The sequence below is a fragment of the Pseudorca crassidens genome, chromosome 13 (assembly GCF_039906515.1).
Source record: "Pseudorca crassidens isolate mPseCra1 chromosome 13, mPseCra1.hap1, whole genome shotgun sequence".
Classification (NCBI taxonomy): domain Eukaryota; kingdom Metazoa; phylum Chordata; class Mammalia; order Artiodactyla; family Delphinidae; genus Pseudorca; species Pseudorca crassidens.
In genome coordinates, this window is record NC_090308.1 from 30,120,176 (window position 1) to 30,147,890 (window position 27,715).

General features: G+C 37.9%; 1 protein-coding gene across 1 annotated transcript in view; it reads left to right on the forward strand.

Moving 5' to 3' along the window:
* Positions 1-27,715, forward strand: part of MOXD1 (monooxygenase DBH like 1) — an 84,673-nt gene that overhangs the window by 38,581 nt on the left and 18,377 nt on the right. Inside the window, exons 5-8 of the mRNA XM_067702068.1 lie at positions 22,518-22,697; positions 23,339-23,441; positions 24,910-25,076; positions 26,175-26,366. Of these exons, the coding sequence (XP_067558169.1) occupies positions 22,518-22,697; positions 23,339-23,441; positions 24,910-25,076; positions 26,175-26,366 (642 nt within the window). The remainder of the gene's footprint in view (positions 1-22,517; positions 22,698-23,338; positions 23,442-24,909; positions 25,077-26,174; positions 26,367-27,715) is intronic.

Genomic DNA, 27,715 nt, shown 5'->3' on the forward strand with positions numbered 1-27,715 from the left:
CTTTATTAATGAAATTGGATATTTTCTCCATAATAGCCGATTTTAACTTCATGACTTCAAGGCAAATTAGTCCTTTTGAATGGAAACTGAACACAGTTTCATCACAGCAGTAAATACCATGGTCTGTTATTGAATATGCCCCTCTTACCTTTTATGATCTTGGTATCAGTATGTACCCATCTGCAAAATGGAAGTAATAATTCCTGTCTTCTCAAGATTACTCTGAAAGTGCTTTAAGAATATTGAGTTTTCAAAAACAAATATTTGTTGATTGTTCTTTAGGTACCAGGCACTGTGCTTTACTTACTCCTCATGTCATTTTGCAGATGAGGAAACTGAGGCTCAGAAAAATTAGATGACTTTCCGAATGTCACAGAGGATTTAATATTATAAAACATATCCCTGTAGTCTAGCAGTGGGAGCTTACCCAATTTATTGAACTTATATGAACCTAAGTATCGAGGACCTTGTTTTCATGGTCACTTAGAGCTGGTTTCAAATCCTGGCTCTCCCATTTGCCACTTGTGTGACCTTGGGTAACTTAAACATCTCTGGATGTCCCTTTCCTCATTGGCAAAATGGAGACACTACCTATTCACAGATTAATTATTTGAAAATGCTTGTAGAGCATCTGCTCTAAAGGCATATGATATACTTATATTTTACTCTGACACTCTAAACCTTCTGTTTGCTTTTGTCATCATTTATTTCATGGTTGCAGAAAATGAAGTCTCATGAAAAACAAAACTGCCTTCCTCATCCAATTAATTAATTGAAACTGTGATTCAAATTTAGGTCATAAATCCCAAATTGCTGTTTTTTATCTGTGTCTTCAGTATATGAAATACGAAACAATTTTAAGGTAAAAAATATACCCGAGAGTTTTATCCCTTTCTACTCAGTCATCTTTTAATAATCTCTAATGAAAGAATTTTTAGAGCTTTTGGAAAAGCTCTAAATTACTTAAATGTAACTATCCAGTAATTTAGAGCAGTTGTGAAACTCACTTTGATTTCATTGACTTTTATGAGACATTAAAAAGAGGGAAACATTGTAATATATTTATATCCAACTGGATTTCATATGGTATATTAGCTCTTTATAATTTGCCGTTCACTCTTTCTACTGTCTTTGCTTTTTGTTTCTATATTCACTTTTTAGCTAAAGCTTGGTTCCTCTAAGAACTGGCCTGCCAAACGTATCTTATTTGTTATGTAAGGCAAGCTCTCATTGCAAGAAGTTGTAGGATTCACAACTGAATTAGATTTACAAGGTTAGAGAACTAAGTTCTTTTTTTAAATGATAAACAGGAAATGTCAGTACTCTGAGTAATATTTTCCACTCATATAGCAAATAATTCCAATGGAGTTTTGGGTTGGTCACTTTATTTCAAAGTGTATTTGTTCCAAGTGCTAAAAGATATTTTAAAGACTACTTTATTTCTTCTTCAGCTTGAATTAATAATCATATGAAATTTGTATATGATATGATGTCCTCCTGGACTGACCTTTAATAATCTTGAAAAGAGATCACAACTGTTGAAATTTTATCCCTCATTAGTTGAAAGATTAAGGAGTTTGTTCTGTGCACTGTTTCTCAAGAGAATGCTTTAGTTTTTTCTTCTTTTTTGGGGTCTATTTTGTATAATGTTTTTGTCTACGTGCTGATTGGATATAAAATTTGAAAACTGCATTTAGTGAAGTGACTAGATGTTCTTATTTTTAATTTAAATGCTGGGAGTTTTTTAAAAAAGTATTTTCTAACGTGTGTACATATTTCATTTTCAATGTAATGAAAACTTGTTACAACAAGAAAAAAGTGAACTGTATAAAAGAAACAATAGCGGTGTCCCCCTTCTTCCAAATTCCACTTCTCTGGGGTAACCAATGTTAACAGACTTATTTGTTAATTTCTATAACTTTATGCTCAAGGAAAAAATTACAGAATTATATAGGATTTTATTGAGTTAATATCCCTTCTTTTTTGAAACAAAAGTAGGATAACTATATATATATATATAACTTTGAAATTTGCTTTTTCAAATTACCACCCTTAATCACTGCAGGTCAAACTATAATAATACATACACTTTAATATTTATATAATTAAGTTCCCTATTACGTATAAACCACAATTCTTGCAGCGATCCACAATTGATGTGCATTCAAGGTGATTTAAATTTTTTCTGCTGCTATGAACAGTGCTTCAGTAAATATTCTTGTAAGCATATGCTTATGTATTAGTGATTTCATTTCTGTAGGATAGATTCATAAATGAATGAGTTTATATATTAGTTTATAGATAGATTAAATAGTTATAGATTTTAACTACTTTATAGATTAGTTTATAGATTAAATAAATGATTTATAGATTCATAAACTTTAACCTTGAGTAAAGGTTATCTGCATTACAAATTTTAATTTATTCATTAGATTACTTTCTAAAGTTTACACACTAGCAGTGTGCCGATATTTCCTCATTCCCTCTCAAGTACTGAATATTTCAGTCTTTTAAGTTCTTACTAATGGATGAAAACTAGTATTTATGAGTGCTTTAACTTGCTTTTTTTCAGTGAGAGACTGATGCTCTTTTTATTTATATTACCTCTTTGGTGAATTTGCTGTTCAATTCCTTACCGATTCCTTTTTAAAAAATCCTTTTACTGAATTAGATATATAAAAGTGTACAAACACTAGTATATGACTCACTGGACTTTCAGAAGGTGAACTGACTCATGGAATCAGAGTCAAGATCAAGAAATCAGAACATGACCACTCCCCTGGAAGTGGCCTTGAGATCCCTTCCAGGTACTGTTTCTCTCCAGATATAACCACTATTCTGACTTCAGTCATTGTTTATTAACTTTGCCTGTTTTGAACTTCATGCAGAGAGAATCAGATATTCAGACTCTTTTGTGTCTGCCTTCTTTTCCTCAACATGCTGTGTGAGTAGCCACGCTTTTGCGTGTAGAAAATCATGTGTTCATTTTCATCTTTGTGTGATATAGCGTTTGTCTGTACATTCCAGATTTTGAATTTGTTTGTCTCAGTTAGCTATTGCTGTGTCCCAAACCACCCCGAAATTCAAAGGCTTTAAATAAATACACATTTATTATAGTTTACAGATCAGCTGGCAGGTGTTCTTCTGTTTATTGCTTTGCTTACTCATAGGTCTGTAACAAGCTTGGGTTGTGTAGGCGGTTCTTTAATGGTGCCTGGGCTGTCGCATGTGGTTGGGAGTCAGCTCTCTGTAGGCTGGTCTAGGCGTCCTCAGCTGGGAAGTGGGCTCTCCTTTATAGTAGCATGTTCTCCAGAAGTCTAGATTGAGCTTGTTCAAAGATGGTGGCAATGTTCCAAACAAGAAGGTAGAAACTCTAAGGCCGTTTGATGTCTGCCCTTGGGATTGGCATACCATTACTCTTGCCCCAAGAATACAGTTTCAACCTAGATACAGGACAGTTTTTCAAAGTGTGCAATGGTTCTAGTTGCTCTGTATCCTTGTAAATACTTGATATTACCAGTGCTTTCCATTTTTAGCCATTCTAGAGGGAGTATAGTGGTGTTGCATGGTGTGATTTTTAACAGGTTTGCTGAGGTATAATTGATGTCCAATGTCTTGAGACACTGCTCAACATCGTTACTCATTAAGGAAGTGCAAATTAAAACCACACTGGGATTAGCTATCACATATAAAGCTACTACGAATACTCTTTTACAAGTCTTCGTATGGACATATGTTTTTATTACTCTTGGATACATATCTAGTAGTGGAATAGCTGGACTACATGGTGTGTATGTTTAATTATTTAAGAAGTAGCCAAATAGCTTTTCAAGGTAGTGGTACCATTTTATATTCCCATCAGCAGTGTATTAGAATTCCAGTTACTTCACATCTTGCCAACTCTTTAATTTTAAGCTATTCATATAGATGTGTGATAGAAAACTGATAAACAACAGAAATTTGTTTCTCATAGTTCTGGAGGCTAGGAAATCCAAGATCAAGGTGCCAGTAATGTGGGTTTCATTCCCAGACCTCTTCTTCTCGCTTGTAGGCAGCGGCCATCTCACTGTGTGCCCATATGACCTCTTCTTTGTGCAAGCACAGGAAGAAAGAAAGAGAGAAAGCAAACTCTCTGGTGTTTCTTCTTATAAGCCTTTAATTCCAATATGAGGGTCCTACCCCTGTGACTTTACTTAACCCTAATTACCTCCCCAAAGCCCCATCTTCAAATACCATCACATTGGAGGTTAGGAGTTCAACATATGAATTTGGGGAGGACATATTAACCCAGATTTGTGACAGAAGCAGATTTTCTCATTGGCTGCTTTTGGTAGCATTTAGATTTTTCTAGCCTACATTTCACTAGAGTTGTATCAAATTGAGGGGTCCAGGTTCTATGTCTAAATGGGGGAGGGGGAAGAGATATGTGTCAAGTTCGGTCTCCCCTCTCCTATCATTCAATTAGCCTATCCTGTCACCGTTATTCCTGGAGACTCTAGGATCATAGTATAGACATACATTCTCATAGGAGCCTCAGTTTCTGTTTTTGTTTATCACTTTGATTTCAAACATATATACATATAAATTTACCTTTGAGAAATTTCCCTTAATTTCTTACCGAGCTTATCAGTACATTGAAGGTATGTTTAAGTTTTGAGAATCCAGATGTTTTCCAACTGAGGGGTGTTTAAAACAGCTAGCTATCCTACTGAAAGCTCAAGCTGTGATGGATACATTTCAGTTTTGCCAGATTCAGGATTGAGGAGGCTGGAATGCCATGACTACAGGCGCAGAGAACAGATCTTCCTAGTAATGTTTGAGGGTCTTGTGACATGATCCTATGCAGCATGGGTAGGAGGTTGAAAAGTGAGTTTCTCTTGAGGCAAAGCGGAACTATTGCATTCTGACTAGAGGAATGGCATGATTTGTTGTTGAGATTTTAGGATACAGAAGATTAGAGATAGGAGTTTAGCCTCTAATCTAGGACAAGTATACGTGAGAGGAAAAGACAGCCTCCACTGGAAGAGTGGCTTGGGAAATAAGGAGAGAATACACACAAGTGTTGTTGTAGAGGTGGAAGTTGAAACACTTGGCAGCTCACTTGATATTAGGGTTAAGACTTTAATAAAAATCCAAAGGAAGAGATGGTTCATGGGGAAGAGAAGATGACGAGTTCTTTCTTGGAACCATTATCATAATTCGATTTATCAGATCATTTTTAGGTTTCTTCTTTCAACTGCCAAGAAAGGAGATTGGCCACATTTCTGAAACTGCACATTTCTCTCGTAATATGAATACCTATGAAGGTTGTGAATAATGAAGTTTAGACTGAGTGTGGCTTTTATCTGATTGAGAGGAATATGGAATAAATCACCCATGCTTTTTATGTTTCTCTCATAAATAGATCCATTTTTCTGTGTAATTACTATAACAGCAGACCTAAGAATATTTAAGCTCTGATAAAAAGTATTGATTGCAAAAGTTATTTGAGATTTAATTTAAAGAAGATGGAGACCATGTTTAGGAAAAAGAAGATCAGACCTGTTAAGACTAATGACCCGTGAGTTATTCCTTGAGACTGAATGCCTGAGTTTGCCATTCAGGTCACCATTGAGTGCCTGGTGAGAAGAGAGAAATGTGCTGGATTTAGTGGGGGCAAAGAGGAAAAACAAAGTAAAAATAACAATATGCTAATTAATTCTGGGTGGTTGCTATTATAAATGATGTTATTTTCTATAGGTATAAACTTTTTAAAATCAGAAACAAGCAAATAACTTAAAAGATTAATGAGATACTTGCTTTGCTTTCCAGAAACCTACATCTAGAGGAGAAGACTTATTTATTCAAATAGCTAGAAGGCAGCAGGAGACTGAAGGGCTTTGAAAAGGTGAATTCAGTGTGATCCTGTTTACTAAGCTAAGCAAAGGCTTCGTGGAGGAGGGGTTATCCATCTAGAGTGGAGGTTCACCCACAGAAGAGCAGTGTTAACTCAGCCATAGCCTGAGTGAGACACTCTTCCTTTTGTTGTTTTCCCCTTTTCATGGAATTGCCCTATAAATGAGGACTTCTTTTTATGGAGGCCTCATGTTTAAAAATGTAGAGAATAAGAAAGAAACAAAGAGGGGAGCCAGAATTATAAAAGCCATTCGCTGGTATTTGTTTAATTTTCCTGAAATGTAAAGACTATACGTACGTATTTCTTTTAATCTTTAAAAATTTTTTTTTATTTAAAAATTAAAAAAAATTTTTTTTGACCACATGGCATGCGGGATCTTAGTTCCCTGACCAGGGATGGAACCCGTGCCCCCTGCAGTGGAAGCACGGAGTCTCAACCACTGGACCGCCAGGGAAGTCCCCATATGTATTTCTTAATTGTAGTAATGGCTAATCACAAATTCTGTGAGATCACCTTCTTTTTTATTATTTTTATCATCCCTTTTCCAACCAGAGGGCAAAGTTCCATAAATAAAATCAAATGACTCTTTGAAACAGTACTGTAGTGTTAAAGTACAAAATTATTTCTGAGCCTTATTCCAATTCTTTTTCTAACCATAGCTCCCCCTTCAGATCCCCACTGCAGTCTGTGTGGATAAGAAAGGGAGACAAGAACTGTCCCCCAGAGAATGGGACTTAAGCTAGTCAGCCCTGGGTGCAAATTCAAGCCTGCTACTCAGCAGCTGTGTGAGTTTGTTCCATTGACTTAACTGTGCCTCAATTTCCTTGTCTATAAAATGAGGCAATAATACCTGTCTCTGGATGGTATGAAGATGAAATGAAATTAAATGTGATAGTATGTGTAATGTGCTTGGTACACATAAATACAATTAATAGCTATTACTGATGGTATAGCACCTATATATTTCCTATGGGATGCATCTTTTTACCTAACCTTAGAAGTTAAGCCCCAGGACAGTTGTGCCATGCTCATCCTTAGACTTTCAGTTATGGGTACAGTTCCTGACAATGGTGCTTAATGAATGCTTGTTGGATGAATGACTCAAATCTAAATTCAAGTCAGTGATGGTGAATTATAAACAATGTTCAGTAAAGTATCTCTTATCCCTGAAACAAATGAACTTTGAATGTGTGGCACTGTGGATTATGTATCTAATTTCTGGGCTGAACTGAACAGTTCTGCTCTGTTACTTGTAGACACTTCATAGAAAGGGCCAAAATTCAATGAAGTGAATTATGATTTGGAGACCTGCATTTACTACCAGCTCTAAAGCGACATTATTTTGTATCTTAGAGAAAAATACTTAACATCAGTTTCTCCTACTTTCATTACAGGATAAAAACATAGACTATGCCTTAAACTTAAATTTAATTTAAATTTAAAGAGCAGTGAATTCTACACCTCTGGATAAAAGCCAACATAGAATTCTGCATGAGGCAGTGTTATTCATTTGTATTGCTTACAATTACATCTAATCTTTAAACCATGCGTGAAGGAATAAAAAATGCCATGTAATGTTTATTTCCGTACTCCTAGAGGAAAAAAAAAAGTTGGCCCATCTATTAAATTTCTCCAGGAAAAACAATCCTTAAATTATGATGAATCAATGCTAAAATAATACACTTTACTTAAATGTGCCAAAATTATTATGATAAATTATATATAAACACAGGTACTAGAAGTTTCAGGATGTGGAAACAAGTCTTGAAGAGTTAGTTTTAAAATATGCAGAATTAAATCAGTTATTTTTACATGTAAGTTGTATTGGGCTAAATGAAAAACTAAATTTTTTCTTTCCCCTAATTTGGGGCTATGGCATTTTAACTTGTGGATCATCTGTTAGTAATTGAGTTCTGTCCTTTCATGGATGGAATTATTAGGCCTTTAAACCATTAAAAAAAAAACAAAACACACACACAACAACAACAAAAACAAAAAGCAGACCAGCAACTGTAGCTTCAAAGGAGACCAAGAAGCAAAAACAATCCAGGGAGACAGAAAATGTTTGATGCAGAACCAAGGAAAGGTCTCGGTGTCTTTGCCGGGACCCTCCCAGCAGGAGCTGTGTCTGTTCAGAGGTGAAGCCAAGTCAGTGACATCTGCCAGTGGGCTGGAAAGTCTTGACAACAGGTTTGGGGAAGAAAACTCTTTTATTCTAAGGGCTTAGAAATTTGGATGCTATAATTGGGTTTTCAGAGGAACAGAATGTTGTTCCATCCTGGTCAATTATTACTGTAAATAACTAATTTTAAATTAAAAAATCATGAGAGGAAACAGACTATTGTTGCATTGACTCAAGATTAGGGAAATAAACATTTTTTACATTTTTGGGGACTGTATTATATATTCAAGTGTAATAGCATAACACAAATGAGGTATATATGTAACATTCAAGGAAGTATCCTAGATAGATTATGGATAGGAAATATGAGAACTAATATTTGATGACGTTTGTATATACCATGCACTGTTGTAGGAGTTTCTAATATCTCATGTGATTCTCACAGTCACCTTATGAGGTAGGAAAAAAAGACTCAATTAATTACCTTGTCAGGGGCCATTCAGCTAATAAGTGATGAACCCAGAATTCTTAAAATATATTATAAAATTAATATTTCTTCAGTGTAAACAACTCAGATACAGAAGGCCATACAATGAAAAGCAAAAAGTTCTAATTTCTGCCATTCAAGTTCTGCTTCTCATAAGCCATCATTAATGTTTTCTTGTATTTTTCTGAAATTTCCTATACATATGCAATCATATACCTTTATGTCTATTTCTGTTTACATTTTAAGTCCTCTCTCTTTACATATATATTTTTTCTTGTTTTTATATTTAGACTTCAAAGGAATTAAACTATATATTTTGACACTTGCTTTTTACATTTAACTATCTCTTGGAAAATGTTTCACTTCAGTATGTACAGATCTATTTAATTCTTTTATGACTGTGTAGTAGTCCATTGTCTGAATATAATATAATTTAATTGATAACATTAAATATTTTCAGTTTTCTGCTATTACATACTTCCTGTCTGTATTAGTTTGCTCAGGCTGCCATAACAAAATATCAGACTAGGGTGGCTTAAACAGCAGATATTTATTTCCCACAGTTCTAGAGGCTACAAGGTCTAAGATCAAGATGCTAGCAAGGTAAGTTTCACTCTGAGGCCTCTTCTCTTGAGTTGTAGATGGCTCTTTTCTCATTGTGTCCTCCCATGGCAGAGAGAGAAAGAAAGAGAAAGAGAAAGAGAGCACTCTCCTGTCTCTTCTTATAAAGACACTAATCCTATTGGATTAGGGCCCCACACTTATGACCTCATTTAACCTTAATTACCTCCATAAAGGCTCTCTCTCCAAATATAGTCACTTTGGGGATGGGGACTTCAATGGATGAAATTTTGGGGGATACAGCATTCAATCCACTCTCCGACATTGCCTTTTAACAAACTTCTAACATGTTGCCAATCTGATAGGTGAAAGAGTACGTGTTTTCGTTTCCATTTATGTAGTTATGAATGACTTTTAACAACTTTTTCTCTATTTGTAACCACTTGTATCTCTTTGCTATATACTTTTCACTCATGTAACTTTGCCTGTTTCTACTATTGTCTTTTTGTTTGTTTATCAGAGCTTTTTTATATCAAGGGAATTGGTGCTTTGCTTGACATAAATATGAATATTTTCCTCATTATTTTGGTAATTTAATGTTTACTTATCTTTGCTCAGCTGAGTGTTGCTTCCAGTTCTTTCGTCTATTAGCCTATAGTCCACTTCTCCACAGTAGGAGGTTGGGTCACTTTAGATAAAGTTGGAGTGTCCATGCATTTTTATTGCACTGTTCTGTCTCCCCTGTCATTCTGTGATGTTGAGCTATGTTCCTATGAGATATCCCCCATTTCTGCAGTTTTTATCCTTCATAAAACATGTTGGTCCACCTGTGTCTCTGTACCCTGCATAGGATTGGCAAAAATCCAGTTATACTCATACCTTTGATATATGTATCGCTACATTGAATAGCATGCACTGACTAATAGCACTGTTGGATAAGTTCTCTGAACCATTTTTCTGCAGTATGAAACAGCAAATCATATCTATTTTATATAAACAATATGTACTTTTGATTCCATGAATTGCTAGAATCTAAATGCAAGTTTACCTAAAACTTCAATTCATTGTTTAAAAACAGCTCACACTTACAAGTAAGTTAGAAATTGCATGTCAGAGAATAACTAGCAATAACTAGTCTTGATGTTCTGTTTTCTTAATTAAAGCACAGAAATAATAAAGACTTTGAAGAAGTCTGCTCCGTGTAATGAATTGTCAACAAGTGGTAAGACAATGAGTTGCTACTCCAAGTAGGGAGAAAAAAACTCATGTATGAAATTATGGCATCCAATAAGGAAAAAATGATAGATGTGCTAAGTTATACAGAACTGAGTAGAGTTTTCAACCTCTTACTATGAATTATTATGTGCTAGACACATTTTCTTTTACTTTTATAATGGATTAAAAGTTGGTTTGTATTTACATTTTATAAATAAGAACACTGAGTTTCAGTAAGGTTAAGTAATTTGCCTCAGGTCACACAGCTGGTAAGTGCCATACGTTGGCTTCTTTTTTTTAACATCTTTATTGGAGTATAATTGCTTTACAGTGGTGTGTTAGTTTCTGCTTTATTACAAAGTGAATCAGTTATACATATACATATGTTCCCATATCTCTTCCTTCTTGTGTGTCCCTCCCTCCCACCCTCCCTATCCCACCCCTCTAGGTGGTCACAAACCACCTAGCTGATCTCCCTGTGCTATGCGGCTGCTTCCCACTAGCTATCTACCTTACATTTGGTAGTGTATATATGTCCATGCCTCTCTCTCGCTTTGTCACAGCTTACCCTTCCCCCTCCCCATATCCTCAAGTCCGTTCTCTAGTAGGTCTGTGTCTTTATTCCTGTCTTACCCCTAGGCTCTTCATGACATTTTTTTTTCTTAAATTCCATATATGTGTGTTAGCATACGGTATTTGTTTTTCTCTTTCTGACTTACTTCACTCTGTATGACAGACTCTAGGTCCATCCACCTCACTGCAAATAACTCAATGTTGTTTCTTTTATGGCTGAGTAATATTCCATTGTATATGTGTGCCACATCTTCTTTATCCATGCATCTGTTGAGGGACACTTAGGTTGCTTCCATGTCCTGGCTATTGTAAATAGAGCTGCAATGAACATTTTGGTACATGACTCTTTTTGCATTATGGTTTTCTCAGGGTGTATGCCCAGTAGTGGGATTGCTGGGTCGTATGGTAGTTCTCTTTGTAGTTTTTTAAGGAACCTCCATACTGTTCTCCATAGTGGCTGTATCAATTTACATTCCCACCGACAGTGCGAGAGTGCTCCTTTTCTGCACACCCTCTCCAGCGCTTATTGTTTCTAGACATTGGCTTCTAAACCAAGTCTTTGGCTTCAAGCTACCACAGAGTATTGCCTCCCAAAAGAAGTTCAGAGAAACAAGGCAAATGTGAGCCAAAATAATCAGAGAAGGAATCCAGGGAAAACAAAAAAGCTGGGCTTTCAAGAATGAGTAAGGTTTTAGCAAGCAAAGTTGAGTAAGGGGAATGTATTGGGTGGAGAAAACAGTGCTAATGAAATCATGGAGGTAAGAACGAACATGATGCATAAAGACAAGTGATTCTTACGGATGGAAATTCATGCATATAGGGCTCTGTAACTAACACGCAGCCAAGGACAGAGCGCCCCGGGTGTCAGAGAAAGAAGTGTGGACTCGATGAGCTACCAGATGGCTGGTATGGAGCTATTGAATAGTATTCAGATTTACAATGTGGAAAGTGGTAATCTGTGAAGATGGTTTGGCTGGGATATGGAGTGTGGTCCAGAAAGCAAGCTCCTAAACATTTAAGAAGATGAGTATGTGGCTATCGGTATAATTCAGGTAGGATGTGTAGGAGGTGTAGAGTGGGATGAATGCTGTGACTGGAAAGTAGCTTGAAGGATATTTTGAAGAGGAGAAATATGAAATAGGATGAGCCGTATTGCTTTGGCATATTCTAAATAGTCAGTGTTCTCATGAAAAAAAATCGGCTTTCAAATGTGTTATAGAACCAGAGACTCAGCCATTAGCTAATATTTGGGGAACTCTTGTTTTTTTTTTTTTCAGAAGTCTTAATTAACAAACTTCTAACTTTATCCAGATTTGGGTGCTTATCTCAGTTTGCATTGTTTGTCTAAAGAGAGGGAAGAAACAAATGAAGGGTAACTGAAGAAAATAATTGTCATTGATAATTACTGTCGGCATCAAACCCATTTTTATTTCAACTGAGCATTGCTTGCATTTATTTCAGGCAAATCTGTTAGTCTGGTGGTTTGTGATGTTTCAAGAGCTGCAGCTTCATTTTGAGTTTGACCTTTACCATTGTGGTGTCTTCATGCTTAGGCTGTTTTCCCTCATGGTGGGGAAATGGCAGCCTCAATTCCTGATGTAACACTTTCTCTTTCACATCTTGAGGAAGGGAGAGGACAGCTCTTCTGTCAGCCACCATGGAAAAGTCCCTGTGATTTGACCAATTTAAGTTCATGTCAAGGATAGGATCACATAAATGGGTTTAGGCCACTCAGGGGAAGTAGGAATCATTCTTAGCCCAATGGTGTAGTTAAGCAGTTCAGGATTCTGGTAGGAAAATCAGTGCTGGAAGGCAACCAAAAATGATCATTCTCTGGCCTTTGCTTCTCTACCGTTCTAGAATATGAGCCATATGACTGTCAGATTCATGTACGATGCATCTTTGTTTCCCCCCTTGGCACCTAACAAAGAGCAAACAGTAGAGTAGATATAGGTGTGTGTGTGGGGGGGTTTGTTGGGTTTTTTTTGTTTTTTAGTTGATTAGTTGAGTGCGTGAATGGAGGGCATTTAAGAGAAAAGATTTTCAGAGCAAAATGATAAGGAACATTTATATTCAAAATTATACATCAACACACATAAGTGTCAATGTAGCTAAGTTTCTTTTGGAGAAAGGAGGGTGGTCGTAATTCAGAAAAAGACCTCTGTCAAGAAAATACGGCTCAGTCTTATGTCTACAAATTTGAAACTCAAATCCTAAATAAATTGACAAGGCACATATAAATTTGTATTTCATATGATGACATATTTTGCAATAAAACATTTGACCATGGTGATATTTTTTGATTGAATATTTATAACATAAAGCCTTAAAATTTGATTTTGAAATACTGGCGTTTGTGAATAAATTATTTGCATAGTTTTGCTTGTTATCTATGTGGGCACAGTGTTAAAAATGTATTTAAAAACCCAGAACCCAATTTATAATAATACATCACTTTTTGAGCACCTACAAGGTGTCTGTTGCTTTATATGTACCAGCCATTTGATTCTCAAGTAATCTTGTGAGTAACTCTCATTATCACTGATTTTCTGATAAAGAAACTGAGATAGAGAAACAGAGCAACGAGGAAACAGATAGAAAGTCACGTAATTATCAATTCCTTTTTTTGTGGTGGGAATAATTAAAATCTAGTCTTTAACAAGTTTGATGCAATTATATTACGGTGTATAAATGTATCAAATCAGCATGTTGTACACCTTAACTTTACACAATGTTATATGTCAAATATATTTCAAGGAAAATAAATAAATATGAAAGTAATGGAGCAAGATTCAAACCCAAGAAAATGTGGTCCAAAAATGCTCTTCCATTATGCTACTTGCTTTAGGTTGGGTTCCCAGATTCAGTCCTTTAAGACAAGGTTTTATGTAAAAGGATTGATTAAGGAAGTACCAGGAGAAAACAGTAGGGGGCAGAGTAAGGCTAGGGAAAGGGAAGAAGCCAAGCAAGTGTGTGACTGCCTTGTAGTTCCAGGTTTAATTTAATCCCATTATCTTAGCCCGTTTGGTCTCCTCTAACAGAATACCATAGACTAGGTGGCTTCTAAACAACAGAAGTTTATTTCTCACAGTTCTGGAGGCTGGGAAGGCCAAGATCAAGGTGCTGGCAGCTTTGCTATCTGACGAGAACCTTTTCCTCAGAGATAGCTGTCTTTTCACTGTGACCTCACATGGAAGAAGGGGCAAGGGAGCTCTCTGGGGTCTCTTATAAGGGCACTAATCCCATTCATGAGGATCTGCCCTCATGACCTGATCACCTCCCAAAGGTCTCACATGTAATACCATCAGCTTGGGGGTTAGGATTTTAATATATCCATCTGGGGGGGCAGGGGCACCAATACTCAGTCCATAGCACCCATGAAGAATATAAAGTGTGTTTAGAGTTGTCCTATTTAACACAAGATTACCAGACATTCATATTCTCTTACCTTTCACCTTCCCTAGAGGAAGGTACATTTTCTGGTATTTCTTGCTGTTTGCAAAGTGAATCCAGAATCATGCCTCTGGTGCCTAGAAATTAGGCACCAGAACCTGGGTGATGGGTACACAGTAAAGGCTACAGGGAACTGAAGTGATCTTGGTGGAGTAGACGCTGCCCCATCTACTACCCTGCCAGTAAAGAGGCCAGTACATCAGTGTGGTGGTTAGGAACACGGACTCCCAGTCCAGGCCGCCGGAGGTCAAACCAGGGCTCTGACACTTGGGCAAGTTTCTTAACTTATATGTGTTTTACTTTCCATTTCTATAAAATGTGTGTGAAAATTCTATTACCTAAGCTCATCAGGTTGTTTTGAGGATTAATGAATGTAATATTTATGTTTATATGTCTAGTCTGTATATAGACTAGAGCCTTAGAGCCTGATGGAAAGTAAGAACTAGTGTGATGGGACTTGCTCAAGGTCATGTCGCACAGCCGGTTAGTGGCACAGCAGGAAGTGAACTTGGTCTCCAAACCTCCAGGTCATTCCACTACTCCTTGCTGGCCATATAGGTGTTAATTTAAATTTTCTTAGAGTAGGTAGGTGATCTCTAGCTTATTAAATATCTCAGTTAACCAAAAATTAATATATAAATATAGGGCCAGAAGCTATCTTAGAGTTCATGAATAGTCTATTAAAAATTCAAAAAACAGTACATACACTGAGCATGCTGTTATGAACTTTCTTAAAGGTAATTTTCTGTTTTTTGGTTTTTTTTAATATGCTTGAAGTGTTTGGCAAAAGTACCTCATTCATTCACATGCAGAAATTAATGACTGTAAATCATAATGTTTTACCTTTCTCAAGGGTATTTGCATGTTCACCAAGTAAAACAGCCTTAGTACTAAGTGCCTATGTGGAATTTCAGAAATCAATAAGCAAGGGAGAGAGACATTTATGTGTGTTAGAGGGGGTGATTTTTTTCCCCCATATTGCCTATTAAGGGCATTTTATTGAAGTAACTTTGTTATTAACTTACCCATATCCAGTTAAGAATAATAATTAAGATAAAAGAGTAAAACAAAAGCAAAGCATTTTTATATGGCAAGTTTCCTAAGAGAAAAAAAGATATTTTCAGATAGCACATACATAAATGCACACACATATTGATAAGTTGATGATATATAGTTGTGTGATTATTAATCAGGGCTCTTGGTTGCAAGTAACAGAAACCCAACTTGAACTAGCTTAGGAAATAGAAAGGAATGTACTGATTCATGAAATAAGAGGAAAGGTTGAATAAGTAAGCCACAGAATGGCAGAGATGCAGCTGGTCTCAGGAACAGCCTAAGTTAGGTATTCAAAGACTGTCTTGGCTTTGGCACTTTTCTGTGTGCTGACTTTATTGTATCTCACCACATGCTGGCTTCTTCCACAATCCACAATCTCGACAATCTTCCACAATCTCCACCTTCTAGAGATTATCTAGATCTAGAGATCTAGATAATTACATAATAAATGACCAGTGGGTTCTTTTTCATAGTTTGAAAATCCCCAGAAAGGATGGATGCATTGGGCACCCATCCCTGGACTGGTCAATTGTGGCTGCACGGGGCATGGTCATGCGTGAAGACGGTAGTTCCTAGGAGAATTCAGGATTGCAGTACGGAGTGAATTATTTCCCAGCGATCTCCTTTCCCTCGGTTTTTCCCTTTTCTTCATTTCTTTTAGTCATCTCCATCTGATTTGAACATGATTTCCTGGGCTTTAGCTGCCAAGTCCATTCAAGCTGTGACCTCTTGATACTATATCAATAAGTCGGGTTTTGCTTTGAACCCTGAACTTTCTCAGAGTGGATTACCTGTGGGACAGTGATATCTTTCTCTTGCTCAATCTGGGTGCCTCTTAAAAGTCAGATATATTGTCATTCTCAAAGAGTTCTCCCCATCAGGGATGAAGATAAAGAGGGAGAAAGGGAGAGAGGGAAGCAAATAGTCACATGACCTTATAATCATCTATCTATACTACTAGTTCTGGCTGAAATGTTCTCATAGGCTGCATCACTTTACGAGCCAGGTGCCCTTTGGATAACCTTTGTCAGAGCTGGTTTACCTGCTATTACATGGACAGCAACCTGTGCTTCAGGTGCGTATGTAAAGAGGGATGCCAGGAGCAAGAACGGGCAGGAAGAAAAGTGGTGATGGGGATTTACAAAATTTCCAGCTCATTACAGATTCCACCCATCACCTCTTTCCTTTTGTTTTAATTTTTAATTTATTAGACTGCAAGTTGGTTTTGGAGAGCTATGTTCCACTCATGTTCCATCAAGTCACATCTTAAATGGGTAGACTTGGAAGAATAAGTATAGGAAAATTGCTCATAAGAGCTCTAATCACCTCCTGTTTTTCTCACTGAGCTCAGTATACTTAGACCAGTCAAGAAGGGCATTTTAACCCCCTCATTTTACCCGCCAAAAATAAAAACAAAAGTAAGATAACACATATATTTAGTTATAGATAATTAATCTTATTTGTTTTTACTTTTTACACTTTTTATTTTGAAATAATATCAGACTTACAAAAAGAGTTGTAAAAATAGTAGAGTTCCCTAAATGCTAGCATCTTACATTTACTTAGTTTGATTATCATAACCAGGAAATTACCCTTGATACAATATTATTAACTAATCTACAGATCTATTCAAATAAGAGGAAACAATGTATATTTGTGATAAGTTCACATCACAAACAAATGCAGAGCCAACCATGGCCTAGGTACAGGTGTAAAAATCTGAGAATTGTTAGTTTTTTATTTAAAAAAATTGAGATGGGGGGCTGTATTAGATTCTTAGAGCTTCCATAATAAATGACCACAAGCTGGGTAACTTGAAACAGCAGAAATTGATTCTCTCAGAGCTCTGGCAGCCGGAAGTCCAAAATCAAGGTGTTGACCGGGCCATGCTTTCTCAGAAGGCTCTAAGGGAGAAACCTTCCTTGGCCTTTCCAGCTTCTGCTGCTTTCTGGGGTTACTTGGCTTGTGGCAACTTGACTTCAGTCTCTGCCTCTGTCTTCACGTGGCCATCTCCGTGTGTGTGTGTGTGTGTGTGTGTGTGTCTGAGTCTGAATCTCCTTCTCCTCTCTCTTCTATTAAGAACTAGTCATTGGATTTAGGACCCATCCTAAGCCAGTGGAAACTCATCTTAACTAATTCCATCTGCAAAGACCCCATTTCCAAACAAGGTTACATTCTGAGGTTCCAGGTGGACATGAATTTTGGAGGAACATTGCTCAACCCAGTGTAGGGGAATTAAGCAAAAAATAGGTTTCTTTCTGCAAGTGTTAGTACTAAGGTAATTGATATTTGAAAGTTGAGAAAACATGGTTACATTCAGGCTACCTTTTTTTAAAAAATAAATATATTTATTTTATTTATTTATTTTGGCTGTGTTGGGTCTTCGTTGCTGTGCGCCGGCTCTCTCTAGTTGTGGCGAGCAGGGGCTACTCTTTGTTGTGGTGTGCGGGCTTCTTATTGCAGTGGTTTCTCTTGTTGCGGAGCACAGGCTCTAGGCACGTGGGCTTCAGATGTTGTGGCATGTGGGCTCCAGTAGTTGTGGCACGTGGGCTCAGTAGTTGTGGCTCGCGGGCTCTACAGCGCAGGCTCGGTAGTTGTGGCGCACAGGCTTTGTTTCTCCTTGGCATCAGGTTACCTTTTAAAGGTAGCACTCACTGGACTTGTTGATCGACTGCATCTCTGGGAGATGGTGAGGGAAGTGGGATGCAGCATAAGTCACTGGAGTTGAGATGGTCGGGAAGTTAGGAGGCATTGCATTCGATGACTCAGCCTCCTTAATGTTGGCTTCATGAAAAAGGGAGTAGCCACTTCATTTCCATTCAATAAGTAGTTATTAAGCAGTCTGGGTGTTGCAGGGACTTTGCTTTGACCTGACTAAAGAGGTCAAGAAAAGATGGGATCATGAGAAACAGTATAAATATCTGGGGCTTTTCAATGTCTAGGTCATTTTACCATCGATGTTAATTTTCGTCTTTGTCTTGCCTATGCTTAGCAGCTTTTATTTCTTCTTCTTCTCTTTTTTACTGCTAAGTCCTCTCAAGAGTATCCCAAAGTTCCAGTTTCTTGAACTAACTGGAGGGGTTGTTTTACCTGCTAAAATCCTTCAGGTTGAAGACTTCCCTCTCTTTTTCATCTGCGTTTTTGCTCTCCGGCTGTGTTTTAGTTTGCACCCATGCTAACAGATAACCCGCGGCTGCCAGGCCATCCTTCCCTGGCTTCTGTTGCATACGAAGGTGGGCGTACCGGCCTATCGTCTGCTCTAGGTCTGTAAATTCCAGCTATGTGCAAGAACACAGTAATCAGTCACACAGTTTAATATGTCATGAGGTGGGTGTCATTGCCACCCACTTCCATAGGCACTTTTAAAAAATATTTCTTTTTATTTATTTCTTCTGCTGGCATACAGCCAACTAAAAGCAAAATTCAATTAAATGTTCATGACAGTCTCAGGAATGCCAGTTTATTTATATTTGTGTACTTTATCTTGCCATGACCTTCTGTGACAATTTCTAACATTGTAATACTTTTCTGAATAGAGGCAACTTTTGGCATTCCCATTTTGATTGTGATAATAATGTGACACCTATGAAGTAGTAATCAAAATAGGAAATCCTTTGTAAGTGCTGCCCCTTATAGCACTGATAGACAAATAAGCCTTACAGCCTTATTTGTCTCCGAAATATTTAAATACAAAAGTATAGCACTCCACCGTTGTTTCAAACAAGGCAGTGATGCCAAAGGAAAATTCTTTCCTGTGGACTGTTACCAAGAGCACGAGAAAGAGTAGTGTTGATGTTTGCATTCAGCCAACAAGCAGTGTGAGTCATGGACCCCTGGTGCACCTCACTCTCCTTCCTCAGATGTACTCACGGGTCTCTGCCTCAGCCTTACTTGGGAGAAAAGAAGGATATCACCAAAGGGGATAAAACTCAAGTGCTGTGACTGCTTCAGGTGTTTGTGGAACAGGTTGCAGCAGCAGAAGATAACGTGCAGCTGTCATTTGGTGATTGGTAGCCATGCACTGGCGTCACTAGGCTCTTAAGCACGACAGGAAGCTTTGTGGGAAATTCTCTCCTGTGCTGGGCACCGTAAGCCAATGGCCCTGTCCCGCTCTCATCAAGGAGCTCACGTTCCCTGGAACTTGGACCCTGCACTGTCGGGTTATTCGCATCCGTGGGGATATTCTTGGTGTCTCACTTATTATCCCCCATGGTCAACTTAAAATTCTCTATCAAGAAATTCTCCTCTTTTCAGGAGTTTGCTGACTCGTATTTTTCCTCCGTCCGTGGCCTCTTCATTCAGTAGTTACCCCTATGTGTCATCCTCAGGCACTTCTCTTTCTTTGTCTCTTTCGTCTCACAGTAGAAAAAAATTCTTTTTTTCCAAGGGCTTCACTTCTTCCAGGGCTTCCTATATTTTCTTATGATCAGTACCTAGGTTTGCCTGCAGTAAGTTTCCTTCTTGTTTTATGAGTGTATTTTTCTTAGGAAATCCTCATTTTCTAGGCTGTACTATCCATTTGTAACCTGGGGCTTGGATTGCAATTTAATTCTCCTTAAAGCCTTCACTGAGTTTTGAGGAGAGACCTTGTTATTTGCTCTCCTTAGGAGAGAGCACAGTTAAAGGTCACAGTCTGTCTCCTCTCCCTAGAGGCTAAGGGTACTTGGACTGGGTGGCAAGGAGGGCAGGAGACTCCCCAGGCATGACGCTCCCTCCCAGTCTGGCACTGCTCCCCTGATGGCAGTATGGCATGGGGATTTTCATAGTGGCTCTGAAAGCACCTCCTGGCATTGACATCTGCCTGACAGCTGTCGGCAACTTGCCTTATGTGAAGCCCTTCATCCGCCCGCTCACTGGGAGCAACCTCCAAGGTCATTGGTGCATCTCCAACGCATCTTCCTTCAACAATGTGTTGCAGCAGAAGAGTACTGACCTTGGGGTCTGACCAGCCTAGTTTCAAATCTCCATCCACCACTTCCTAGCCATGGTACTTTGAACTTGCTGCCTAAACCTCTGAGTCTTAGTTTTCTCATCTGTAAAATGGAGACAATAACATTTACCTTGTAGATTTGTTATAAATAGTAAATGAAATATGTGAAATGGCTCAATAGTGGCTGGTAGTTAGTAGGTGCTAAATAAAAGACAGACGTTACTGTTATTGTTCCTAGAATGCATTGTTAGCTTGGCAACTTGGTGTTGGCTTCAGCACTTCCTTTGTACATACAAAGGCACTTGTTCTTAAAGAATTTTTTTTTTTAAGAAGTTTATTTGAAGCTCCTCTAAGACAGGCACCACCCAGCCTCACACACTCTGCCCCCACCCTCTCTTAGCGCCCTCTTGCTGTGCCATTATGAAGGCCTCTAGTTTATGTAGCTGCCTTGGCATCAGCCAACCCTCATTTGCCCTAAGGGCTCCTATCCAGGACCTACCTTGTAGAGCTCGGTACAACCTATAGGTTCTGCCTGAACTTAGAAGGCACATAACAAAAACCTCACATGTGCCTGAATATTTTACTACGGACATATTAGCAGTTTCCTGTCCCCCTTGGAGTACTGAGGTGCCCAAATAAGTACTCGCAAAACAGCTCAAACTAAATGTGCAAACTGCAATCTCGTAGAAATCCTGGGCTGTCCTTCTGTGTACTTGTTATATATTACGCAATCATGCCTGAACAATAACTGTCATTTTCAAGCAAAATAGAAAATAGTTTCTGTCTTCAGGGCACACGATCCTCTAGAGATGAGGCGAGTGCAAACACAACCACGTGCAGCGTCATTTTCTGTGAATGTGATGTTAAAAATGTACGTGTGGGTTAGGTGTGGCAGGACTCTATGCAACACAAAAGAAAAGCTGGATTTAAAAACTTGAACCTCTGACTGCCCGTTCAGATCTCTACTCACTGCCTACTGCTTCTCTCTTTGGCTGCTGAGATTTTCATATATATATATATATAAACATATATATATATAAAGAAAACTAGAAAATCAAAATGGAGAGACTTAGGAGAAAATAGCTGAAAACACTTCACCTTTATGACTGTCTAAAGCAAGGATTTTAAAATGAATTTTTTGCATTTGAGTAGTTAGGGCTAAAAGCACAAATGTGGATGAGCTCTAAGACAGCTAAACTCTTGGAAATTTAGGAACACACCAGGCCTTCTTTGGCAGATGAACAGAAGGTTCAAAGATCCCTGTAACTAATGGCAACACCTATAGCCCAGCTAAGCTAAGTACAGGGCTCGTCCACTTCCTCTGGATATAAGGCTCTTTGGGTTGTTAGAATGTGCTTTTAGCTCATTCTGGGTTCCTGGACAATGTTCTGAAGGGACTTACAGAAGGGACAATGGAAGCAGCATAGTCACCTAAATCACGATTTCAGGACCAACTTTACCACTCATTCTATTTTCACCAGTTTTCTTCTTCTAATTTCAGCAGTGTCACAGGAGTGCATCGCTACAGTGACTTTTTCTCTCCTAAGTTCTAATGGTAACATTCTTGTTAGAATTTGATTTTAATCACTAAAATAAAAATATCCTTTACTGAGCCCTCCTTTGTGCCTAGCACTATGGTCTGTACCATATAGATAGATGATAGATGATAGAAAGATAGATAGATAGGTGATACATGATCTATTACTGCCAGTAGGGTTGGGTAAAGATAACATTTTGAGGTGGTAGAGAGGGAGACTGAAGGCGTTTATGCCTGTGTGATTTTTTTTTTTCCTATGTGAAAAAGAGAGAGACAGAGACAGAGAGATGGAGAGAGAGACAGAGAGAGACAGAGAGTGCCAGGGCAAAGTAAAACCTGGAAGAGAGCAAGCAAGTTTTGAAACAGCTGCTATGCAGAATGTTAAGGGAAACAACAGTGAGTTAAAAAAGCAAACAACAGATTAGTGAAGTCCTAGGATTCTCGGAGGAGTAAATGGTTATCGCATCTTTGCTGTTGCCATTGTCTTTGCCACTGCCATCACTGTCAGCACCATCATCATCATCACTGTCATCGTCTCCAGAACAAATTATGCTTCAGCCACATAACCATTACGTAGATGAGAAAACTATTCCTTTGAAAAACTAATAATCATTTATGCTCATTTCATGCTTATCGTAGGGTGTTGCAGGGTGTTTTTATTCACTGCATTCACCTGTGCTTGCTTAGGTTAAGCCCGTGATACAGAGAGGCCACGAGAGTCTGGTCCATCACATCCTGCTCTATCAGTGCAGCAGCAACTTCAGCGACAGCATCCTGGACCACGGCCACGAGTGCTACCACCCTAACATGCCCGATGCCTTCCTCACGTGCGAGACTGTCATTTTTGCGTGGGCCATTGGTGGAGAGGTGGGCCAATGATTACTGAGATGTAACGAAGTTAATTGATCATTTTTCCCCCTACGAGTCTAACACTTACATGTAAAACTCTATATACATTTTTTTTAATGTATTTATTTATTTTTGGCTGCGTTGGGTCTTCATTGCTGTGCGTGGGCTTTCTCTGGTTGCTGCGAGCAGGGGGCTACTCTTCATTGCGGTGCACAGGCTTTCTCACTGCGGTGGCTTCTCTTGTCGTGGAGCATGGGCTCTAGGTGCCCGGGCTTCATTAGTTGTGGCACGTGGGCTCAGTAGTTGTGGCTCACGGGCTCTAGAGCACAGGCTTAGTAGTTGTGGTGCACGGGCTTAGTTGCTCCGTGGCATGTGGGATCTTCCCGGACCAGGGCTCGAACCCGTGTCCACTGCATTAGCAGGTGGATTCTTAACTACTGCGCCACCAGGGAGGCCCTATATAGTATTTTTGATATGAGGGTGGTTTATTTTTCTTTCCATAGGAAGTAATTCTTTCCTTAAGCCATTTTATTTGATCAACTATAGATTAATGGAGTTGAAAAACGTTGAAATATCGTTGAGAATGGCTGGCTTTTGGGTGGAACAGAGCTCTGAGGGACTTTCACAGGACAGTATGTCACGGAATTTTGCTTGTTTAGGGTTTTTCCTATCCACCTCATGTTGGATTATCCCTCGGTACTCCGTTAGACCCTCATTATGTGCTCCTGGAAGTCCATTACGACAATCCAACATATAAGGAAGGTGAGTGTATTTTTTATACATTTTACCTATGATTTTAAAAGTTTTGTAACTTTTTATTTTAACAGAGTTAAACAGACTTAAAATAAAATAGCATCCAGTGGTAGAAAGAATTAACCTATACATTTGTCATCCAATTAGGATACTTTTATTAGAATGAAAAAGGGCACTATTAGTAGTTACACTGGGACAACAGTCATTAACCAGCGATGAACCAGGCAAATGGGCGCATGTGATCACTAATTTTAAAAAGCAATTTGCATATTACTTACCAGGAAGTAGAATAATAGACTTTTCCCTTTATGATGTAAATTAGTCCCAAATACATGGTGCTTACAAAATGTTTTCTTTCTAAAAGCATATATAAAAAACTATCATTCATCACACTAGAAAATATTAAGCATTTTGTTGTGTGATAGGCAAACCATAAATATACTCAAAAATATTTATGCAGTGACACTGTGTAATATGATGTTGAAATGAAGAGAGGTAAGTATTTACACCTGAATTTACTATGTAATATTCCAAAGCCAAAAAATTGAAGGATTTAATATGAAATTATCAACAGAAGAAACTTAAAGTTATTATTTTACACTGATTCGTGCAATTTTTCAGCAAATACTGAGCACCAATGATGTGCTGGGTCTGTGTTTAACAACATAATGTCCCCACCCTCATGGACATTATAGTGTAGGGGAAAAGAGAAACAATAAAATAATCACAACAATTAATACAAAATTATATATATGTTAATTGATCAAAGGTCAGTTCGGTAGTCACAGGTAGGTAAGTCACCACTGCAGAGAAGAAGCAATTAATTTTATAGTGGAACGGATTTATGAAGTGTTGGGGCTCATACTGTCCATCCTTATGATAACTTATGTCACAGAAAGAGATGTGTCTTATTCATCTTTCCTCCCCACTGTGCCTGTTGTTGTGCTGTTCACATGATAGATTCTTAATAACTGTTTGTTGATCGAATGAGTGATGAATTATTAAAAGACTGGTAATAAACTATAAAGAAAGTTAACCATTAATACTTTTCTCCATCACCAGGTGGTTTCTAGACCAAGGGGTTTTCACCTCTATGTAAATGGTACTGAACTTCACCTCAAAACAATGTAAAATGAAACTCCTGTTGAGTTATTCTATATTCTAATGAATGACTTTAGAATTTTCGTTCTGTCTTCATATTAGGTAATTGTGGAATATATCAGCTAGTCAACACAAATGTGTCTCCTATGGTATGCTGTGTAAGTCAAGAATGGTTGCAGACCATATGGCGACTCGTCTTTTAATACCTCTTTGTGAAGCTGAATGTTGCCATCCATTAATCTTTGCTTGTACTCCTTTCCCTTGTGAGATTATTAAGAAAAGCCAATGAACCCATTTCAACTGAATCTGGAAAACTTTTTCTTTTTTAAGAACTTAAACTCACTTTTAATTATTCTTGTTTAAACGCTCGTTCCAGGCTTATTAGATAATTCTGGATTGAGGTTATTTCACACGACAGATATAAGGAAATACGACGCTGGGGTGATTGAGGCTGGCCTCTGGGTAAGCCTCTTCCACACAATCCCTCCAGGCCTGCCTGATTTCCGGTCTGAGGGTCACTGCACCCTGGAATGCCTGGAAGAGGTATGCTATGTCTGAGTCTATGAGCTGCTGTTTCCAGATTAATCTATGCTCTTAGAAACTATGTTTGGAAAATTCCAAGTTAGTTTATTATTAATCTTTTTCTTGTCGTCATGCTGTAAAACAATTATTTACAATTTTAGCAAGACCTTTATTGCTTTTTTAAATCTTGAAGACTACAGGTGTAGAATTCTAAAGACAGGAATAATTTTCAGGGTGTTTTCCTTCCTTTCCCCTCCTTTGATTGTTTCATAGTGGATACTTCACTTTCTCTTTTACAATTTTGACCTTTGTTTGTGTAGTCCCCTTTTCCTTTCTCAACTTTATCTTTTATCCATATTTGTTTCCTCCATGATTCATTTTCATTTTTTTCTCATTTTCTCTGATTTGTAGTTGCCTTCCCTTCTTTAACCAAAGAGCCAGAATAACTAATATAAAAATACATATTGGATAAGAGAAAACCATATATAAGTATTTCATAATGGCTGCTTCCATTTATAGTTCTTTTTCCTTGAATTAAAGTATTTCGACATGGTTAGTATTCCTTATGAATTATAGGATATTGTGGTTGTAGACAGTGTGGCAGACTGGTGGAGTGGAAAGATTGTTTTCTTCTGAGTTATTTAAGCCATTTAGACCATGAATTAAATTGCCATGACATCAACCACTAGCTGTAGGACCATGAGCATTTCATTTAATTTCACTCTCCCAGTTCAGTTTTCTTATCTGGAAAAGTGGGAATAGATTCTCCTTTTAAGAGTTTCAATGTGCAAGCTACCAACATACTGGAATCTTTCTGCCAGGAGCTTTGACTGCTTTCTTACCTACTAAAAGAAGAAAGAAGAAAGATAATATTTAGAAGTGGTCCAGTTGGTCCTCAGCAAGCATTAGTTCCTTTTCTTTTCTCCCAGCCAGTATTGCTTCACAAAGATATCACTGCTAGGTATAAGTCAGGAAAAATCCAAATTCAAAATGTCTGGCAGCTCATGCATTCACTCAAATTGTGTAAGCGTTTCTTCTCAGTTGTCTCTACAAGTCTGTTTTAAGGTGAACTGTCTGAGCTTATTTGGGCTAATCAGGCCTCCCCTGTGTCCCCTGTAGGCTTTGGAAGTTGAAAAGCCAAGTGGCATCCACGTGTTTGCTGTTCTGCTCCACGCTCACCTGGCAGGCAGAGGCATCAGGCTGCGTCATTTTCGCAAAGGGGAGGAAATGAGATTACTCGCTTATGATGATGATTTTGACTTCAATTTCCAGGAGTTTCAGTACCTAAAGGAAGAACGAACAATCTTACCAGTATGATTGTTTTGTTCTTTTTCACTGAATGTCATCAAAGTCCTGAGACGTAGGTCTGCTGAGAATTAGCCAGGTTTCTACTGGTGAAATGACTCGCTCATCCATATCTTCAAAGCCACCCACGTGGCTGTCGCACAAGCCACATGGAATGTGTTTGCTCTGTTTTCCCAAACTGAAACTCATTTTTCTTACTATTCCCAGGGGCAACTCAAGTTGTTGATTTACAAAGAAAATAAAAACTTGGGTTTTGTGCGTAAGCATCATTTTTTTTTTTTTTTTTTTACTTGACTCCCCAGTTAACAATCCTTTGGCTTGCAGTTCAGGTAACGGTAAGATCAGAAGTTTGCTTTCACCATAAGATAGTTTTTGGAAGTTTCATTTCAGTAAAAATGAATATAAGGTAATTCTTTCATTTGACAAAGATATTTGGACATAGCTAATTATTCTATTGTGTGTAATCCAGCTTGCAACAGTACTTGGGGTTCTAGTGGAAGGACACAGAAGAGGATTTTATGTTTTATAATAATGAAGAATTTAAAAAATTTTATGATGCTTCATTTTGTCAAATTTTTTGTTTAATGGCCATCAAGCTCAATAGTTATATAAATTCCTACCCTTATTCTCTTCTTAAAAGTCAGATACTTATACTAGTTATGAAGTGAGAGTAATAGCAATATCTTTTCTACATGCAGAAATTCCCTGATACACCCTGAGAGTAGGAAGATGAAATTTGAGAAACAGTGATCTCAAGATTCTTAAGGACTACCCTCCATTTTATGGTGTTGTCTTGTCTTGGGACTCTCCACCCAGTTTTATTGGGTTATCTCAGAACTCCTTGTGACACATAAGTGATGTGCCATAAGTAGGGTATAAATATGTTGAGCTACTGATCTCTGGGCTCTCTGAATATCTAGGCAGGGAGGACAAATCTGGGGGCCATTACCCAGAGCTCACTCCCTCTGATGAATAGCCTGTCCACTCACCTGACTGGGGAGCCATAAAAAATTATTTTCATTATGTGCAGAACTGTTCAAAAGGTTGGAAAGTACAGGAAAAATAAATTACTAGTAATTTGCCTCATAAATCTGTTTTAAGAAAATGAATACCTAAGGACCTTTAAAGAAAATAATGTAAATGAGGAGATAATCACAATAACTAGTATCTGTGGCTTTTATGAAATGTTTTATCTGCACTAAGAGCTAAATGTGTGCTCTGTCATGTAATCTCCCAACAGCTGTGCAAGATAAGTGCTATTTTTATCATTATTTTTTAGATGAACAAATTGTGCCCAGTTGAGTCATTTCCTTACCTAGGTCATGCAGCTAGAACATGGTGGAGTCTGGCTTGAA